This window comes from Scyliorhinus torazame, chromosome 2 (genome assembly GCF_047496885.1).
Source record: "Scyliorhinus torazame isolate Kashiwa2021f chromosome 2, sScyTor2.1, whole genome shotgun sequence".
NCBI lineage: Eukaryota > Metazoa > Chordata > Chondrichthyes > Carcharhiniformes > Scyliorhinidae > Scyliorhinus > Scyliorhinus torazame.
Window position 1 is genome coordinate 185,515,806 of NC_092708.1, and position 20,756 is coordinate 185,536,561.

General features: G+C 43.3%; 1 protein-coding gene across 1 annotated transcript in view; it reads right to left on the reverse strand.

Annotated features, from left to right (window-relative positions):
• The window catches only part of LOC140407090 (histone deacetylase 4-like), a 111,874-nt gene that overhangs the window by 74,551 nt on the left and 16,567 nt on the right, over positions 1–20,756 (reverse strand). The window contains exon 3 of the mRNA XM_072494825.1: positions 6,662–6,782. Coding sequence (XP_072350926.1) covers positions 6,662–6,782 — 121 coding nt within the window. The remainder of the gene's footprint in view (positions 1–6,661; positions 6,783–20,756) is intronic.

Consider the following 20,756-nt stretch of genomic DNA (forward strand, 5'->3'; position numbering starts at 1 on the left):
TTGGTTCATAGTCTACAAACTATGCAAATAAAGAAAGAAATTGAAAAAAGTTATAGTCAAGTAACTATGCAAATTAACAGATGTTTATGCACACCAGGGGATTCTGGCTTCAAATCTAAAAACTTGTTTGTATAATAGCAAGGAACAATGTATTTTTTCTTTCATGCTTACCACAACAGAAGCCTAATTTCCCAAAAAACTACAGTGCATGATTCCATAATGTATACTTACAATTAAGGCAAATAGGAATGCAACACTACTAGATTCATGGGGTCAGAGGCCTCCTACTTCTTTTGTGAACTAGCAATTAGGAAAATGTCACGAATTATGGCAATCCACAAGACCAATAGGTTTCGGGCAGACCAAAGAGCATGTTTCATTGGGTTGATGATCTTCCAGCAACTGCTGATGTTTGTTTCAGTGTGCGTCCCTGGGAAAAGCCTGTTGAACACAGTCCTGCGCCAAGGAGCTGCTTGGGATGAACCCTGACAAAAGCCACCCATCTCTCTCCAGACCTTCTTTCCAAAGGCACATTCCACTTAGAGATGGACAGTGGTCTTTTCCCCACCACAGTCAGCTCAAAGGCAACTTGCAGATCAGGTGAGACTCCGGGCATGTAGGAAGGATCTGATGGGGAAGGCCTGTCTCACCACCAGCCATGCTAGATCTTGTTTGAAAGTTATGATTAGGCATTTTGCCAAATGACATTGACAGTCTGCTCACCATCTTCTTTTCCTGTAGGGCATCCAGGATGTTACACACAAATCACAATCTGATGAACTTGTGGCCAAGTTGTCTAGTTGTATAAATGTTTCCACAAGGGACAGGTGGTACGGCATGGTCCAACTATTTGGGAGTGCTCTACGGCAGCTTGGCCATACCCATCATTTGCAACACTTGGGACATGTAGAACCTCAGCACGTAGTGACACTTGGTCTTTGCAACCGAGGACTTACGCACAACTTGGTACAGCCGCACTCAAAGGTGGCCATCAGGATTAGGGCAATGTTGGGCACGTTTTTCCACCCTTTTATCGAGCGGTTTATACATTGTGTTCCTTTGAACATGGTCCATTTTTGACCTCCCATATGAAGCAGAAAATAACTCGGATGATTGTCACAGCATAGAAGTAAGGAAAAGGCCAGATTGGCACCATGTATAGCAACACCAAGAACGTCTCACAACTGATGACCAGCTTCTTAGCTGCAATGGAGAGAGATCGTCGTTCCCACATACCCAGTTTTTGGTTATTATACCCATTTGCTCCATCCAGTTTATAACACATGCCCTGGTCCATCCGAACCATATTGCCAGCACCTTCAGGCCACTTGACCGGACGGTGAAAGGGGGCAATGAATCAATTAGCCCAGTTCCCAACATGGCCTTGCTCTTGCCACAATTTACCTTGGCACCTGAAGCCAGTTCCAACTGGTCACAGATGTTGATCAGTCTGTGCACTGACAGCAGATCTGCGCAAAAGATGGCTACATCGCCCATGTACAGGGAGGCTTTGACGCGAGTGCCTCCACTACCCGAGATCGTGACTCCTCTTATGCCCGAATCCTTCCCGATGGGCTCAGAAAAGGGTTCTATGCATAACATGAACAGAACAGCAGAGGGCAGCCCTACCTGACTTTTGGATTTAATTGGAAAGCTTTCTGATTCCCACTCGTTGATTGATACTGCGCTATTGATGCTTGTGCAGAGCAGTTGGATCCAATTGCGGATTCCCTCCCCAAACCAATTTTGGAGAGCACATGTAGGTGTGTGATATTCTGCCAAAGGCCTTCTCCTGGTCCAGACTGATGAGGCAGGTGTCCATCCTCCTGTTCTGCACATAGGCAATCATATCCCTTTGTAGTGCGAGGCTCTCAGAGATCTTCCTGCCGGGTACAGCACAGGTTTGGTCAGGGTGGATCACCAATTCCAGAGCAGACCTGACCCAATTGGTAATGACCTTATCTAGAATTTTATAGTCTGCATTCAACAATGAAATGCGTTGCCAATTTCTAATTTCCTCCCTTTCCCTCTTCTGCTTGTAGATTAGGGTAATGGTGTCTTTCCTCATGAATTCTGACATGCTCCTGGCCAGAAGCATACTTTTGCATATCTCCAGCAGGTCTGGGCCGATACAGAACCGAATACAACTCAGCCTGTAAACCATCACCTCCGGGAGTTTTACTCTCCTCGAAGGACTCAAGGGCCATAGTCAACTCATCCAGAGTTAGCGGTATGTCCACATTTAAAAGCCATGGTTTAGCACAGGGCTAAATTACTGGCTTTGAAAGCAGACCAAGGCAGGCCAGCAGCACGGTTCAGTTCCCATACCAGCCTCCCCAAACAGGCACCGGAATGTGGCGACTAGGGGCTTTTCACAGTAACTTCATTTGAAGCCTACTTGTGATAATAAGTGATTTTCATATCTGTGCAGTAATTAAGTATCAGCAAAGTGAATTTTAAAAATGACTTTACTAAATCAAATAGTTAGGTGAATTTGTTAGGTGAATTGGCCATACTAATATTGCCCAAAGGTTAGGTGGGGTTATGGGAATAGGGACGGGGGATTGAACCTCGGTAGGGTGCTCTATTGGAGCAAGGGCTGGCGCAGACTCGATGGATCGAATGGACTATTTCTGCACTGTAGGGATTCGATCATCTGAAAGGAGTCTTTTTACATTGAAATCTTACGACCATCTGGAAAGAAACAAAAACTGACAGCTTTTTCTTACACGGCAAGGTCTTCTCTTTGAAATTAAAGCATCAGAACACACATGATGTAAGCATTCCAATAGGTGATAAAGCAAAGATAAAAATACAATTGGACATTTGACAAAAAAAGTGATTGTTGTGTTGTGGGAGTTTTAACAGGTAGAAATATTTTAGATTCACAGGAAACCCCGCAGACTACTTTCCAGTATATAAGTAAATATAAATTGTTTGGTTTCCCTTTTACTCATTTCCTTGGAAACAGAAGTTACATTCGCGCCATAGAGTGCCAGGCAATGGCCATCTCCTACAAGAAAGGATCTAACCATCGTCCCTTGACATTCGATGGCATTACCATTACTGAATCCCCCACAATCGACATGCGGTTTACCATTGATCAGAAAATGAACTGGACTAGCCATATTAATATTGTGGCTACCAGGGCAGGTCAAAGGCTAGGAATCCTACGACGAGTAACTCACCTCCTGGCCCCCCAAAGCCTGTCCACTATCTACAAAGCACAAGTCAGGAGTGTAATGGAATACTCTCCACTTGTCTGGAAGAGTGCAGCTCCAACAACACTCAAGAAGCTCAACACCAAACAAGACAAAGCAGCCCGCTTGATTGTTCCTCCTTCCACAAACATTCAAACCCTCTACAAGATGCACTGCAGTAACTCATCAAGGTTCCTTAGACGACACCTTCCAAACCCACGACCACTATCATCTAGAAGGACTGCAGCAGTTCAGGAAGGCAACTCACCACCAGCTTCTGAAGGGCAACTAGGGATGGGCAATAAATGCTGGCCTGACCAGCGACGCCCAAATCCCGTAAATGAATTTTTTAAAAACTAAACACACGCAGAGAGTGAACATTTCCCCTTATGGAAAGAGTATAACTGGAGGCCATCAAAATAAGAGTTACCAAGAAATCCAATAAGGAATTCAGAAGAAACTTCTTTACCCAAAGTGTGGTAAGAATCTGCAACTCGCTACCACAGGGAGCGACTGAAGTGAATAGTATAGATGTATTTAAAGGGAAGCTGGACAAGTACTTGAGGGAGAAGGGAATAGATAGTTACAATGGGATATAGATTAAAAAGATGGGAGGAAGCTCGAGTGCACATAAACACTATTGTTGGGCTGAAGGGTCTAATTCTGTGTTGTCAACCATATGTCAACCACTGCATAGAGAATTGGTCCCAAAACCTTTGGATCGATTTAGACAACTTCTAGTGTTTGATTGGCAGACGTTTCCGGTTTGGTCTACAGTTGGTGATTCTTTTCTCCCTAACGGAAGTCTTATCAGGAGCAAATATGACAGGGATTTATTTTCAATTCAATGAGAAAGGGGAATAGGGAGCAGAGATCAGTACATGGAAGTAACCAAGCATGGGAAATGAAAGCAAGGAGAGCTGTTTTAGAACAAGTTTTAAAACTAAAAAGATGAGCAATGAAAAGGTGTCTGAATGGGTTAAAAAAGGGGTTAAAAAGGAAGACTAAGTCACAAAAACAGCAAACAATAATGAACATGACAAACAAAAACAGCACAAATAAATGGTACTGTAAATAAGACAAGTTATGGACAAAAAAACAACTAGAAAATTGATCAATATCTAAATTAAACAAGTATGAGAAGCAAAAATATTTAGTGCAGTAGGTGCTGAAAGTGCTTTTCATAAGGGTTGCATTTTACTTAAATGAATTGCATCACAAAGTTTAACTGCAAACGTGAATCTGAATGTTGGAAGTCAAAATTTAACATTTTTGTATCAATTTTGTAGCCATTTGAAATGTTTTTCAAACTAATGTAAAAACTTAAATACGAAGGACCACCATTTTGACCGACTGCACTCTACCCGCCAACGAAAGCGGCAACATGTCCCATCTTTTGGAGTCCGCCTCCATTTGGTCTACCAACCTCGTCAGATTCAATTTATGTAGGGTCCCCCAACTCCTGGGCTATCTGGATCCCCAGATACCGAAAGCTCCCCTCCCCCTATCCCTCTTTCTTGGTCTCCCGCCTGTAATACAAAGAGCTCACTCTTCCCTACATTGAGCTTATAGCCCGAAAACTCCCCAAACTCCCTTAGAGTCTGCATGACCTCCACAATCCCCTCCATTGGATCCGCCACGTACAGCAACAGGTCATCTGCATATAGCGACACCCGATGCTCTTCTCCCCCTCGGACCACCCCCCTCCATTTATTAGACTCCCTCAATGACATGGCCAATGGTTCGATCGCCAATGCGAACAACAGGGGAGACAGGGGGCACCCCTGCCTCGTCCCTCGGTACAGTCGAAAGTACTCCGACCTCTGCCGGTTCGTCACTACACTCGCCATCGGGGCTCTGTAAAGGAGTTTAACCCAATTGATAAACCCTACCCCGAACCCAAACCTACGCAGCACCTCCCAGAGGTACTCCCACTCTACTCGGTCAAAGGCTTTCTCCGCGTCCATAGCTGCCACTATCTCCATCTCTCCCTCCTCCGATGGCATCATTATCACGTTTAAGAGCCGCCGCACATTGGTGTTTAGTTGCCTGCCCTTTACAAATCCCGTCTGGTCCTCGTGGATTACCCCCGGGACACAGTCCTCGATCCTCGTGGCCAGCACTTATGCCAGCAACTTTGCATCCACATTGAGGAGCGGGATCAGCCTGTACTATCCACATTGCAGTGGGTCCTTGTCCCGCTTTAGGATCAAATCTACCGCTTTGGCCAAGCTTTTTGGTCATCTGCCTTAATATCACCTTAAGTGGCTTGGTGTCAAATTTTGCTTTCTGCACTCCTGTAAAGCAACTTGGGATGTTTTATTACATTAATGGTGGAACATAAATATAAGTTGTTATAGCTGTTTTGTGGCCAGTCCCTGAAGCACTTGATTCTGCATACAATAAAAGGTGATATTATGTTGAAAAAGGTATTAAATTATAGAAACAGCTCAAAGAAAAATATCCTGCAATTGATTACTTTTGTTGAAAAAAGACAATATTTTCAGCATATGAAAATTGGGAAAATAGTTGTTGGTTTATAGTTTACAACATCATAGGTGAACTTAGTTGTCTGGGCACATTCAGGCCCTGAAGGCCACAGACTCTTTTACTCACCTTCTAGCAACCCTTTGGTCCTGTCAAACTTTATACATTGTTGGTTTCTGACTGGCTGAGACTGGCTTTTAGGTCTGTCTTTACAGCTAGTCAAACAGCAACTTCTTTTTGCAAGTTGTGTCCATTGCCAAAATGTAGCTGTGGCAACAACAAGTACTTTTATAATTTTAAAGAGAGGAAAATAAAATTAAAGTTGAAATAATAAAAAAACAGAATGCAGTAAGAAATTGGAAATCAAGCATTCCAATCAAGAAATTGGAAAGAAAGGAAATCAATGGGAAAATGGGAGAATGGTACTTCATTACATCTTAGTTAAACTGTTCACTTTAAATGGTAATGTAAATTAAACTTAAGTAATAAAGTAATATAACAAAGCTTTATTACTGTAAGTTTAGTGATTGTTTCAGAGACAATGTATGAGTTGACATTTCCCAGCCCAGTGAGAATGCTAGTTCTCGACTTGCTAGCAGGTTAAAGGGTTAAGGGTTCAGTTCCCCACAGGAAGATCATATTCTTTTAATGCAACCCAGCTGGATTACATTTAAAATAAGTAAGGACAACGTGACATGCATAAAAAAGAACATCCATTAAGTGCAGGTAGCTCCTCAGAAACCCTTTAAAACAAACAGGCAAATTACAGAACTTAAGACTTCGGAATCAAATACTGTTGTTATCTGTTAAGCATCGAAACTATTGCAAAGGAAAGAATAAATAAAAAGGTTTGGGGAATTTTTCATCTTTTATTTTATTGTTTACTAATGTTATGTCATTGCCAATGTCTGGGATATAATAGCTACTTTTGGAATGCTGCATCAAAAGGTAAAGAGGAGTGAACTGCACTGTACCTAGCAGTTTCTTACTGTCAAGCTTCTGTCGATTCAATGGGTTTGTGCCATAAAGTAATGCATGCTGCTCCGAATGGACAACCTGTAGTTCTTCCAGTGATGCTTTCCTTCCTCTGATACACTATAGAAATAAATAAAACCAGGTTAAAGATATAAATACAATGGTAAACTGAAGCCAGAGGTGGCTCAATCCAATATAAATCAACAATACTTCTTCGAACAGTTAAATTACGCTTGTGATGTTTAAAATATTATGTTGTAGAACTGTATCTTTTAGACTTATAACATTTGGGACTGTCAGCGAAATTTTCCGCAGCAGATGCAGCGAACCATTGACTGCTGGTGGGATCCTCTGGTCAATGGGATTTTGCATGGCATCCCCAGTGGCGAGAGATTGACTACGGCAGACTGGAAGATCCTGCCGGCAGGAAGGGCTAGAAATATCCTGCCCTGTATCTTTAAACATAAAGTAAATAAAAGAGGCCATGTGACCTGTTCTGAGGTCTGTCTGACAGTAAGCCTGGGTGGTTTGGTTGTTAGCGGTCAAAGGACGGCTTAGATTGTTTTGTTGAAAATAGGATGCAAGATATTTATGCTTGGGGGCCAATGATCACAATTCTGAAGTATATCATGACTAGACTCTGAGTTTCCCAAAGTTCCTGAAAGGTGGTATAGATACGGATTTGTAAACAATGGTACTGCAACCTATCCAGGTACTTCTAAGATGGAAAGGATTTGGGGTTCAAAGGTACTGGGCGGAATCTTCCACTCTGAAGTGTTGGCTGGGATGAGAAAATGGGTGTATAAGTTTTCTCTCTCAATTCTCTGGCACTCTGTGCACAGAAAATCTGGGGTGTGGTTTTTGCTGTCAGGCTGGTGGGCAGGGCCTAATCGAGGCAGCACACACCGGCTCCACAGAGATCAGAGCACCATTTTCGGAGGGCACTCCAACCTGGGTTAAACAATACCCTCTCCCCCCAATATGGTGGGAAGTCTTTAGGTATATGTAAATTAATTAAAATAGATTTAAATGAGGGAACCTTATTATGTCACCGGTGAGTGCAGGGAAAATCACAGAATAAGATCTTGCTGCCGTGATTCTCGTTTAACCGGTCATGAGATTTTCTGCTGACATCGCTATTTTTGCCTGTGGCAAACTCCAGCAGAAAATCCTCCCCCCCACGAATCACCATTTCTACTTCAATACTTCAAAAGTGGATGTGTCTCCTGTTGCTATGGCGAAGTAGGTAGATGACGCCATTTTTGAAATTAAGTTACAAACTTCCGCATATAATTACGAATATCACAGACAGCAGTTTCAATTGTTGTCTTGTGTGCTCTGCAGCCATCTGAGAAGTAGAGGGCAAGTGATTAAAGCAAACAGGATTGCGCCCGATGGAGAGAAAATGCTGACTCTATTGTTTACCACGCAGAACGTTTGTGAGTGCTCACACTCAGATCAACCATGATCTTATTGAATGATGGAACAGGCTCAAGTGACGGAGTGGCCTACTTTACCTCCTAATTCATAGGTTCGCATGAAGATTGAGTTTGTGAGGATTAAAAGGAGGCTGGAAGATTTGCTTAGCTTGGAGCTAGAGGGAAGGAATTTACAGTATAATTCTACAGAGAAAATCAGTTCTGGGATTAGACATTACCCAGCTAGGAAATTAAAAAGAAAGCAATCCATTGGGAGCTGAGAATTATTTTAGAATGGTTCCTGGAGGATGAAGTGTCTACTTAAGGGACAGTGTAACGCATGATCATAGTCGGAGATTTTTGGTCGTTCTAAAGCTTAAATGGGCAATCTCCTTTACTGTAATTTAAAGCATAAGTTATTGGGGCAGCACGGTGGTGCAGTCATTAGCACTGCTGCCACACGGCACTGAGGTCCCAGGTTCGGTCCCAGGTCACTATCCATGTGGAGTTTGCACATTCTCCCCGTGTGTGTGTGGATTTCGCCCCCACAACCCAAAGATGTGCAGAGGGTAGGTGGATTGGCCACGTTAAATTGCACCTTGATTGGAAAAAAATAATTGGATGCTCTAAATTTATAAAAAAAATAAGTTGCCTACAAAAATAAAAGTGTTTAGCCAATAGTGGTTTCAGTAATTTGTAACAGTAAAAGTTTTAAAACGTAAAATGTTGACATGTCATTCTTTCAACTGTTAACCAACTTTGAATTATCAGTCTTTACAGAGTTGTAACAGTTACTACATTAATATCTTTTATCCCTGACATTTTTCCCTTTCTACACAAATAAACCAGTAAACTCATCTCTGGGGTGGAGTAAAAAAAAGAGTGTGACAACAATGAAAATAATAAACATTTGATGTGATATGCAAAGGACAACAGGCAAATATAGTGAATTGCAAAGCTCTCATTTGATCAAGTGATTTGACTGCTTTCATATTGGTAAACGGATCAAACTATGCTTTTACAACGTCAAGATTGTTCCCATATTTCCACAGTGTTATGGCCGAGAACAGTATCTCAGATGTGGAGGGCCACACCAGAGTCTCTTAATGCCAGTATTGTGTACATAAGCCACCGTGGACAGTGGTTTGGCCAGATTAGAGCTAGAGAGAAGGAATCTACAGTGTTACCCCTACAGCGAAAATCAGTTCTGGAATTAGACATTGCCCAGCTAGGAAATTAAAATGAAATAAATCCAATGGAAGCTGAATAGAATAGTTCCTGGAGGATGAAGTGCCCACTTAAGGGACAGTGTAACGGATGACCATAGTGGGAGATTCTTGAGAAAACGCAAACCACGTACCTCTCTCCGCTATTTTAACTGGTGTTAACCAGTTTGTTTTAAATAGACTAACATTGCCACTAAAAGTACATTGTGGACTTTACAATAAATGTTCTAAGCATTTGTATGCTAGACAGTAATGTCAATTTATAGTGGCTATGAAAGAAAGTTTTCTGCTCACACTTAAGGCAGTCACTATCACTTTGGCACAGGAGCTAAAGGCAGTCACTATCACTTTGTGACTAAGCCAAAGAAATCATATCAGCATATTAAAATGTTTTTCCCCTAACAATCATTATTGTGCATTATTGCTGAATGCTCTTAAAGTAAATCTAGGCGACATGCACATGCCTTTAATTGTATTTTTAGTCATAAAATATATATTGCCATTTTGTTCACAATATTCCCCAAAGTGATAGATACGGTTCTAAACAATTGAACAGAATATGCCTGAAATGTGTAATTGAAAGCAATGGTACCTGTGGTAAAGTTAATAATGTGTTGGAGGAGAGGAGCACATTAAAGGGGCCGTTTCTGTAAAAGCGCAAAGTTGGCATTAATAAGTTCTTTATAGTTCTTTTTTTTAAAAAAAAACAACATGGATTTTCCACCTCCCAAAGAAATAAAAATCACATATTCTCAGTTTCTGCATTTGAAATAGTAGAGTCATTCCAGGAATTCAAAACTGAAAATATGTATGGTATCTTTAAAATGATCTTTTGCACAGATCAAAAACTATCCCTCATCAGTTTTGGTGATATCCTGATGTTGTCATTCAAAATTACTGCTGCCCCCTGCTGCCCCCTGTTGGCTATGAAACATATCTTACTGTTACCAGAGGTGCAAACAGCAGGGGGCATATGCGGTTCTGCTTAAATATGCTGAGTGGAATCTATTTAGGACACAAACTATATAAAATTGAACAATGTGCATTAATTAAGCTCCACTGTACCATTTAGATAGACAAATAGATTCTCAAATGTATACCCCAAAGAATTTCACTGCTGTAGTTATGTTAAGTCGGTTTAAAATTACATTTACTGAAGTAGCTTGCAGTCAACTTTATAGTTAGTTGAAGTCTTCTGATCACCATAATAGAGAAAAGCTGTTCAAGTATTCTGTTCAAATGGGTTGGAATTCCTCTTTAATATTCAATCTCTGTATCTTAGCAGATGGGATTCTTATATACATTGTTTTACACCAAAATGACTGCAGTAGTTTAATCCCAATAAATTAGAATGTAGTTTCTCAATTATGGATAAGATTCTTTGGCCTCCCTGTGGTGAGAGGTGACCTGCAGTTGGCTGAATCTGCCCCACACAGCCAGGAAATCTGTGGGGTTGTACCGTCGGCAGGACCAGAAAATCCTGCTGGCGTGAACAGTTGCAAGATCTCGTCCTGGGTTTGGATACGTGGACTGGATGGACTACACCCCAGGGTTTTAAAAGAGATAGCTGAGGAGATAATTTCATAGAATTTACAGTGCAAAAGGAGGCCATTCGGCCCATCGAGTCTGCACCGGCTCTTGGAAAGAGCACCCTACACAACGTCAACACCTCCACCCTATTCCCATAACCCAGCAACCCCAACCAACACTAAGGGCAATTTTGGACACCATGGGCAATTTATCATGGCCAATCCACCTAACCTGCACATCTTTGGACTGTGGGAGGAAACCGGAGCACCCGGAGGAAACCCACGTACACACGGGGAGAACGTGCAGACTCCGCACAGACAGTGACCCAAGCCGGAATCGAACCTGGGACCTTGGAGCTGTGAAGCAATTGTGCTATCCACAATGCTACCGTGCTGCCCAGGAATATTTCAGGAATCACTGGAGATAGGAGGGTCCCAGAGGACAGGAAAGTGGCTAATGTAACACCGCTGTTTAACAAGGAGGGAGGCAGAAGATGGGAAATTATAGGCCGGTTAGCCTGACTTCGGTTACTGGTAAGATTTTAGAATCCATTATTAAAGAAGAGATTGCGGAGTACTTGGAAGTGCATGATAAAGGTCCTTAAAGGACTGAGTCAGCACTGCTTCGTCAAGGGGAGGTCATGATTGACAAGTCTATTAGAGATCTTTGAGGAGGTAACAAGGAAGTTAGGGAAAGGAGAACCAGTGAACGTGATTTACTTAGATTTCCGGAAGGCCTTTGACAAGTGGCGCATAGGAAACTGTTAAGCACGTTAAGAGCCCATGGTGTTAAGGGTTAAGATCCTGGCATGGATAGAGGATTGGCTGACTGGCAAAAGGCAGAGAGTGGGGATAAAGTGGTCTTTTTCGGGATGGCAGACGGTGACTAGTGGTGTGCCTCAGGGGTCGGTGCTGGGACCACAACTTTTCACAATTTACATTAATAATAATAAACATCTTTATTGTCACAAGTAGGCTTACATTAACACTGCAATAAAGTTACTGTGAAAAGCCCCTAGTCACCACATTCCGGCGCCTGTTCGGGTACATGGAGGGAGAATTCAGAATGTCCAAATGACCTAACAGCACATCTGGAAGAAGGAACTGAAGGCGCAGTTGCTAGGTTTGCAGATGATACAAAGATCTGTAGAGGGACAGGTAGTATTGAGGGAGCAGGAGGGCTGCAGAAGGACTTGCACAGGTTAGGAGATTGGGCAAAGAAGTGGCAGATGGAATACAATGTGGAAAAGTGTGAGGTTATGCACATTGGAAGGAGGAATGGAGCCATAGGCTATTTTCTAAATGGGGAAATGCTTAGAAAATCAGAAGCACAAAGGGACTTGGGAGTCCTTGTACACAATTCTCTTAAGGTTAATATGCAGGTTCAGTTGGCAGTTAAGAAGGTAAATGCAATGTTAGCATTCATGTCGAGAGGGCTAGAATACAAGATCAGGGATGTACTTCTGAGGCTGTATAAGGCTCTGGTCAGACCCCATTTGGAGTATTGAGAGCAGTTTTGGGCCCTGTGTCTAAGGAAGGATGTGCTGGCCTTGGAAATGGTCCAGAGGAGGTTCACAAGAATGCTCCCTGGAATGAAAAGCTTGTCGTACGAGGAATGGTTGAGGACTCTGGGTCTGTACTCGCTGGAGTTTAGAAGGATGAGGGGGGGGGGGGGTCTTATTGAAGCTTACAGGATTCTGCGAGGCCTGGATAGAGTGGACATGGAGAGGATGTTTCCACTTGCAGGAAAAACTAGAACCAAAGGACACAATCTCAGACTAAAGGGAAGATCCTTTAAAACAGAGATGAGGAGGAATTTCTTCAGCCAGAGGGTGTTGAATCTGTGGAACTCTGCTGCAGAAGGCTGTGGAGGCCAAATCACTGAGTGTCTTTAATACAGAGATAGATAGGTTCTTGAATAATAAGGGGATCACGGGTTATGGGGAGAAGGCAGGAGAATGGGGATGAGAAAAATTTCATCCATGATTGAATGGCGGAACAGACTCGATGGGCTGAGTGGCCTAATTCTGCTCCTGTGTCTCATGGTCTTAAGATAAGGAATTCCAACAAACTGGCTGATTTATATATACAGAATTTCAAAAGATTTCATACCAAAGCTCATATATTCATTCAGTAAATCAATCAAAACAAAAGCAGGGAAAAGTTGAGCCAATAAATTTATTTTGGAACACAGTTCTGCGATTTTTAAAACATATAGTTATGTCGGTGAAATTTCTTTGTAATTGGTCTTGTGTGGAGGAATGAAAAAAGAGATGAAAGAGAAACACTTGGGTCAGAGGTTTGCTACAACAGGAGTGACTGTAACAGAGATGATTTGGCAATCTGGAATTCAGTGCGTATTTGGATCAAATATCTAGTAGCCAGAGTAAGTTTAGATTTAGCCAATTGTGGTGCGCATCTATGTGACATATTGCAATAATATTTCTCTATTTCCAAAATATCTGAAGAAGCTTAAACAACCTCATGCATCAACACATCATCAACCCCTGCTAATTTGAACACAATTAATGGTACCTTAAACTAAACTTTATGGAAATAAATCCTTTTTGGTTTTGCACAAATCAATTTGGTCTGCACACTGAAATTATTAGAATAAAGTTTTATACTTTCCATTGCCTGCATTGTGCTTAATTTCTAGCTATGTTTTTTCCAATATGTTTTTAAAAAAAGGAAAGCACAAGGAAGCTCCGCCACCCGTAAAATTGGTTTTATTTATTCTGCAGTCAAAAGGTCTGTAGCCGTTGACTTTAAAAATAAAAGCTTCACCAATCACAACATGAAAACCTGACATCTGTTTTTGGGTATATGGCCTGTAGCCTGAGGGGTAATTCAACATTGTAAATTTTCAGGGATACAGCCTCATCTTAGCACAAGAACAATTCATTCTGCTTTAAATGGTATAAAAATCTCATCACTAATGTTTGACTTCCTCTGAGCAATACCACAGGAAGCATTAACCATGTCGAACTGTACTGAAACTGCTGTAGCAGTTTCTGGAAGGCACAGGTTATTCAACAGAATGGGATTTAGCATTGTAAAACAGGGAGCTAATATGACTACCATATATTATTTTAGTATGTGGGACAAGTTTAATCAGAAGCTCTCCCTGAAATCATGAGCATGGGCGAGCCCATTATCAGACTAGTTATACCTTCAACGTAAAGGAAAGAATACTTTCATGTCAGAGATTCGCCACGTTGTCACTACATATATTGGTGCTGTACAAGTATATATGGTCTACTTTTTCTGAAAGCTGTTTCTATTAAAATATTCACTTTAAACAATTCAGACTTTTTTCTTCTGATTTTCAGTTTCAAATACATTTACTGTATTGAAACTTCTGCCAAAGCTCCAACAGCATCCTGATTTCCCCAGGTAAACCTTTCATCATGTTAAGATGATTTTTTTTTGATCTTACATATTAAATGTATCCCTCTTCCTAGCCAAGCTTTAAATGTTGCACAACCCTCACCCACTGTTAATATCAACTGCACTCCTGCTTTGCCCCTGCTCAAGCTGACAGTTCCCTCCTGTTTCAAGCTATTGTTGAGAGAGGAAGTAGAGTAAATGAGGATGGGAAACAGTTTGAGAAGCCTCAGATCTCCAGCACCCTCCGGGCGGGTGGGGGGGCGGCCGCAGTTAACAAGATTTGTTGGGAGGAGAAGATAGAAATATGAAGTAACTGACAGTGGAATAAGTGTAGTTAACGATAGAAGGATTGAGAAAATATTTTAGTATCAGAGGATATGACCAGTTATGGGAGTGACGGGCAGGTAGGAAGGAGTGGGGAAGGCAAGGGAGGGGGTGGACAATGAGGAGAATGTGTCTGCGGTAGAGGATGGAAATTGCTCTGCTGAGGGATATTTTTCACACAACTCTCACCCAAAAGCTGCCTGCAGCCATTGGTGGTTCCTCTCTCTGATGTAACATCCACATCCTCCATCTGAAAGGAAAGGGGCAGCAAGAAGACACAGAAGCAAAACAAAGTTAGGGAGAGAAGCAGAAGAGGAGCGAAAGGAAAAAAATCAAGCAGTGAGAGAGGTGAACGGCAATATGATAACGATAGAGACATGTGGGAGAGATGTCGTTCCTCTGATTTACTGGGTACAATGGGTACTGGGGCAGCACAGTAGCACAAGTGATTAGGGCAGCATGGTAGCACAAGTGATAGGGGCAGCACAGTAGCACAAGTGATTAGCACTGTGGCTTCACAGCGCCAGGGTCCTAGGTTCGATTCCCTGCTGGGTCACTGTCTGTGCGGAGTCTGCACATCTCTCCGTGTCTGCGTGGGTTTCCTCTGGGTGCTCCGGTTTCCTCCCACAGCCCAAAGACGTGCAGGTTAGGTGGATTGGCCATGATAAATTGCCCTTAGTGACCAAAAAAGGTTAGGAGGGATTATTGGGTTACGGGGATAGGATGGAAGTAAGGGCTTAAGTGGGTCAGTGCAGACTCGATGGGCTGAATGGCCTCCTTCTGCACTGTATGATCTATGTTCCATGTTCTATGTAATGCTACAGGAGATCAACTAGTTATTAAGAAAGCGATAATCAATTTGAAATTGCAATATTTCAGGATCATATATTTTCTTCTTTCCTTTAGATATGCCAGGTATAAAATAAAATATATCCATGAGGTTGAATTATTTTTGAGGTTCACCACATATTATTCAAAATTGTTTACATGGGGATGGAGGTTTTGGGAAGACAAACGTAGATGTCATAACCTTTGCAATAAAGTATTTGAGGTATAGTGACAAATACATTACTGGTATTGCCAAAGTTCCCTCAGTCCCCCTTTCAGATACATCGACAGATGGCAATATATTAATTCAAAGCAATATTTCCCTTATACTAAATTAGATCTCAAGATATTAAAAAGTATGTTCAACTATTAGCAAATTATTTACCCTGGTCAGGAATTACACCAGTTCAATATACACATCATTAATTGCCTCATATTATTGGATGAAGGAAAACTGTGCAGAATACAATCAGTAACGCAGGTTAGTAAGGTAATTTTGAAAATTCCTTGCAAAAATACAGTACAGTATACACAGAGGGATATATAAAATATGTTCTATTTATTGACCAATCCACCAGTGGGTGTAACTCGATCAGCAAATCTCGAGGGATGTGCTAACCATATAGGTTTTCATATAATTCAATACAATACATGACACATGGAAATAATATATTCCAAATCTTACCAAACATTGTTTTGTTACTATTTATACTTCATCCATATGGGATTACTGTTCAATACGATAATGTACCAGTATAATCTTTTTGTAGGTAAAAGTTCAGATGGACTGGTGCCAGTATCATGCTGAGCTTCAGGTCTTTCAAATCACATTATAAATATGTTTGTACTTAGCGATATGTTTCAGTTTTAAACTAACCAAGTGATGGTCTCACCCGATGAAGATCATTGGTATTACTAAAGATGCCAACATGTTTTAAAAACCTTTTTGTTTTATAAATAGTTTCAACAAAAATACTTTGGGGTGGGGAGCGGTGAGGGGTCAAGGTTCTATATTGGGTTTGGGAATATGTAAATGTATTGACATGCCTTTTCAATATTGCACATAGCTCATCATGAAAAATTAAATTAATAATGCAGGTACAAGAATCAGTGGCTACATTGACAACTCAAAGAATCTTATTTTTTGGAAAAGGAATGGTTCGAACAAATACATTAATAATAAATATATTTAAAAAGAATAGAAAAGTAGTCCCGGTAGATTTTACCACATTCAGGATATGGGGAAACTGAAATGTTTCTTCTGCTCATTAATTTTAACAAACATGGGGAAAATATAATAATTAGTGCAGGTATGCTTGGCAATCCAACCCAATCTGGATAAATGACAGACAGAAAGAATGTCCTGCTAAATAGATCTACAAAAAGGAAATGGTTACATTTCACTGTTAGCTATCCAAAAATATAACTTGACTTGGGAGAATGGTCTGCTGATAGAAACGCACAACTATTTCAAGAGCAAAGGCTTCTTTAAAATGTAACTGTCACACTACTTTCTTGGTGTAGACTGTTTCTTTAACAGACAAGGAAGAATATTATGAATCAAAGAAAATAAAATCCAAAATTGCATTGCTGCACAGCGGCGTGTTAAAATTCAATATCTGGAGTGCAAACCAGAACAAAAACCCAGATTGAAATCAATGAATTATCACTGCTTTAATCCATTTTTGTTTTAAAAAACAAGTAATTTATAGAACATTACACCTCGCATAAGATGTATCCATCATACTTGCAGCATTATCCTGCATAGATGCAAATTAATTTCTGAATTATTTTTATATTTGATTGTGTCAAGTTTCATATCACAATGGGATAGGTTGCTAATGTACTAAGTGGGTCAACAAACTTCTAATGTGGATGTGTGAAAAATCAAATTAATGAAAGAGTGAGCCTTTCACACTCTCAGATGTGCCAAAGTGCTTGACAGCCAATGGAGTACATTTGAAGTATAGTCACTATTGCAATGCAGGAAAGACAGCTGTAAATTTGCAAAGAGCCAAGTTCCACAAACAGTAATGAGATAATGTCCAGATAAGGGCGTGCATTTAAGACAGAGATGAGGAGGAATTTCTTCTCTCAGAGGGGCAATGAATCTGTGGAATTCTTTCCTGCGGGGAGCAGTAGTGGCTGGGTCATTAAGTATGTTCAAGACTGAGATAGACAGATTTTTTAATCAGTAAGGGAATCAAGGGTTATGGAACAAGATGGGAATGTGGAATTGATGATTATCATTTCACATCAGGAATGATCTCATTGAATGGCCGGAGCAGACTCGAGGCCGAATGGCTTACTTCTGCTCCTACGTCTTATGATCAGTTACCACTTCCCTACCAGTAGCTGATCACTCTTGTCACTGAAAAAATGGCTTTTAAAGCAGCTCCACGTCCCAGTTCCACCAAAGTCCGGTTCTAGCACGACAATACAGAGTTATCTCCTACAGCTAATGTAACGTGCCTACAATAGGCAATGGACGGTTTATGTAAATCTATGTTGTTCGTTTATATCCCAATTGAGTGCTGCAAATGAATCACTTCACCAGTTTTATTTCTTATGCCACTGAATAAAACTGAACATAGGTTGTCTTACACAATTCTCACTTGCTACATTTAGTTGTGTCAACAAATGAAGGATGACTTCCGGTTGCGGCTATGCGGAGCTAAGCCGCACGATTCGGCAGCTCCCGCGAAAACGGACTTTCAGGCTCGATAGAAGAGCCCCAACGGAACTTTTTTCACAGCCAACCCATGGGGAAGTGAGGAGAGAGGTCCCCTACTAACTTGTATGGACCGGACCCGCAGCGAAACGGCCAAAAAAGTGGCATTGGAGCAGCGGGAGAAGAGAGGGAAAACAAGCAAAATGGTGGCGGCCGGGGACAAAGAGGAGATGCAGGAATTCATCAAGCACTGCTTCGAGGAGATGAGTAAGGAGATGGTGGTGCCTATGTTGGCAATAATTGAAGGACTGGGGGCAACCCAGAAAGCCCACGAGGTGAAGATCCAGGACAAAGTGAGTGAGAATGAGGACGAGCTCTTGGGCCTGGCGGTGAAAGTGGAGCGGCACGAGGCGCTACACAAGACGTGGGCGGGAAGACACGAAGACCTGGAGAACAGGTCGAGGAGGAATAATCTGAGGATCCTGGGTCTCCCAGAAGGAGTGGAGGGGGCTGACGCCGCGGCATATGCGGGCACAATGATCGGGGCGCTGATGGGCGCGGAGGCCCCCCCGGGATTGCTGGAGCTGGAAGGGGCGCACCGAGTGCTGACGAGGAAGCCCAAGGCAAATGAGCCGCCAAGGGCGATGGTGGTGAGATTTCACCGGTTTACGGACAGAGAGAGGGTCCTGAAATGGGCCAAGAAGGAGCAGGGCAGCAAGTGGGACAACGCAGAGATCAGAATATACCCAGACTGGAGCGCGGAGGTCGCGAAGCGGAGAGCGGGTTTCAACCGGGCCAAAGTGGTGCTGCATCGGAAAGGAGTGAAATTTGGAATGTTGCAGCCAGCGCGACTGTGGGTTACACATAATGGCCAACACCACTACTTCGAAACGCCCGAAGAGGCGTTGACCTTTATACTAACTGAAAAGTTGGACTCTAATTGAGGGTTTGTGAGGGTGGGGGGTGTTTGAGGGTTAAAGTACGATGGTTGTTGTATATAGGGGGTCAATCACGCGGAGGGAATGTTATATGGGCTGGGGGAGAGAGACAAGGCCGCGACAGGAGCTGCGCCAGAGGGGGCGGGGCAGGCTTTGGAAAGCGCGTTTTTTTTCCCCCGCGCGCGGGAAGAATGGCGGGAAGGGGAACGAAGGAACGTATATTGATGGGGAGACTCCCACACGGGGGCGGTCAAAGGGATGGCGGGGGAAGCCGGGGTCAGCAGGTGTCAGCTGACTTACGGGAGTGATATGGGGGATCAAAAAAGCTAGACAGGGTTCTAGCGGGAAGGGGGGGGGAAAAGGGTTGCTGCTGCACTGGCCGAAAGGGAATGGGACACAGAAGAGGTGGTCGGGACGGAGGTCCCCCGGCTGGGGGACCGGAGGGTGAGGGAGACGCGGACACGGGTCTGGCCCAGAAAAGGAGATGGCTAGTTGGCGGGGGGGGGTTAGAGCCCCTCCAATCCGGCTGATAACGTGGAACATGAGGGGCCTGAATGGGCTGGTGAAGAGGGCTCGAGTGTTCGCGCACTTGAAGGCAGACGTGGCTATGCTCCAAGAGACACACCTGAATGTGGCGGACCAGGTTAGGTTAAGAAGGGGATGGGTACATCAGGTATTTCACTCGGGACTGGACTCGAAAAATAGAGGGGTGGCAATTCTGGTGGGAAAGCATGTGTCATTTGAGGCCAAGACTATCGTAGTGGAGAATGGAGGGAGATATGTGATGGTGAGTGGTAGGTTGCAAGGGACGTGGGTGGTGTTGGTAAATGTATACGCCCCGAACTGGGACGATGCTGGATTCATGAAGCGCATGCTGGGGCGCATTCCGGACCTGGAGGTAGGAGGACTGATAATGGGAGGGGACTTCAATACAGCGCTGGATCCAGCACTGGACCGCTCCAGATCAAGGATGGGAAAGATGCCGGCGGCGGCCAAGGTGCTCAGGGGGTTTATGGATCAGATGGGGGGAGTGGACCCATGGAGGTTTGTAAGACAGCAGGCCAGGGAATTTTCTTTCTTCTCCCATGTACACAAAGCCTACTCCCGGATAGATTTCTTTGTTCTGGGTAGGGCGCTCATCCCAAGGGTGGAGGGGATGGAGTATTCGGCCATAGCCGTTTCGGACCATGCCCCGCACTGGGTGGAAATGGGGCTGGGAGAGGAGAGGGACCAACGCCCACTGTGGCGGCTGGACGTGGGACTGTTGGCAGATGAGGTGGTGTGTGGGAAGGTGAGGGGGTGTATCGAAAGGTACTTGGAGGCCAACGACAACGGGGAGGTGCGAGTGGGGGTGGTATGGGAGGCGTTGAAGGCGGTGATCAGGGGCGAGCTAATCTCCATCAGGGCTCATAGGGAGAAGACAGAGGGCATGGAAAGGGAGAGGTTAGTGGGGGAGATTTTGCGAGTGGACAGGAGATACGCAGAGGCCCCGGAGGAGAGATTACTTGGGGAAAGGCGACGGCTCCAGACAGAGTTTGACCTGTTGACCACGGGGAAGGCGGAGGCACAGTGGAGGAAGGCGCAGGGGGCGACCTACGAGTACGGGGAAAAGGCCAGTCGGATGCTGGCACACCAGCTCCGTAAGAGGACGGCAGCGAGGGAAATAGGGGAAATCAAAGATGGAGGGGGAGCCATGGTTCGGAGTGCAACGAAAATAAACAAGGTATTCAAGGCCTTCTATGAAGAGCTGTACAGATCCCCGCCCCCCGG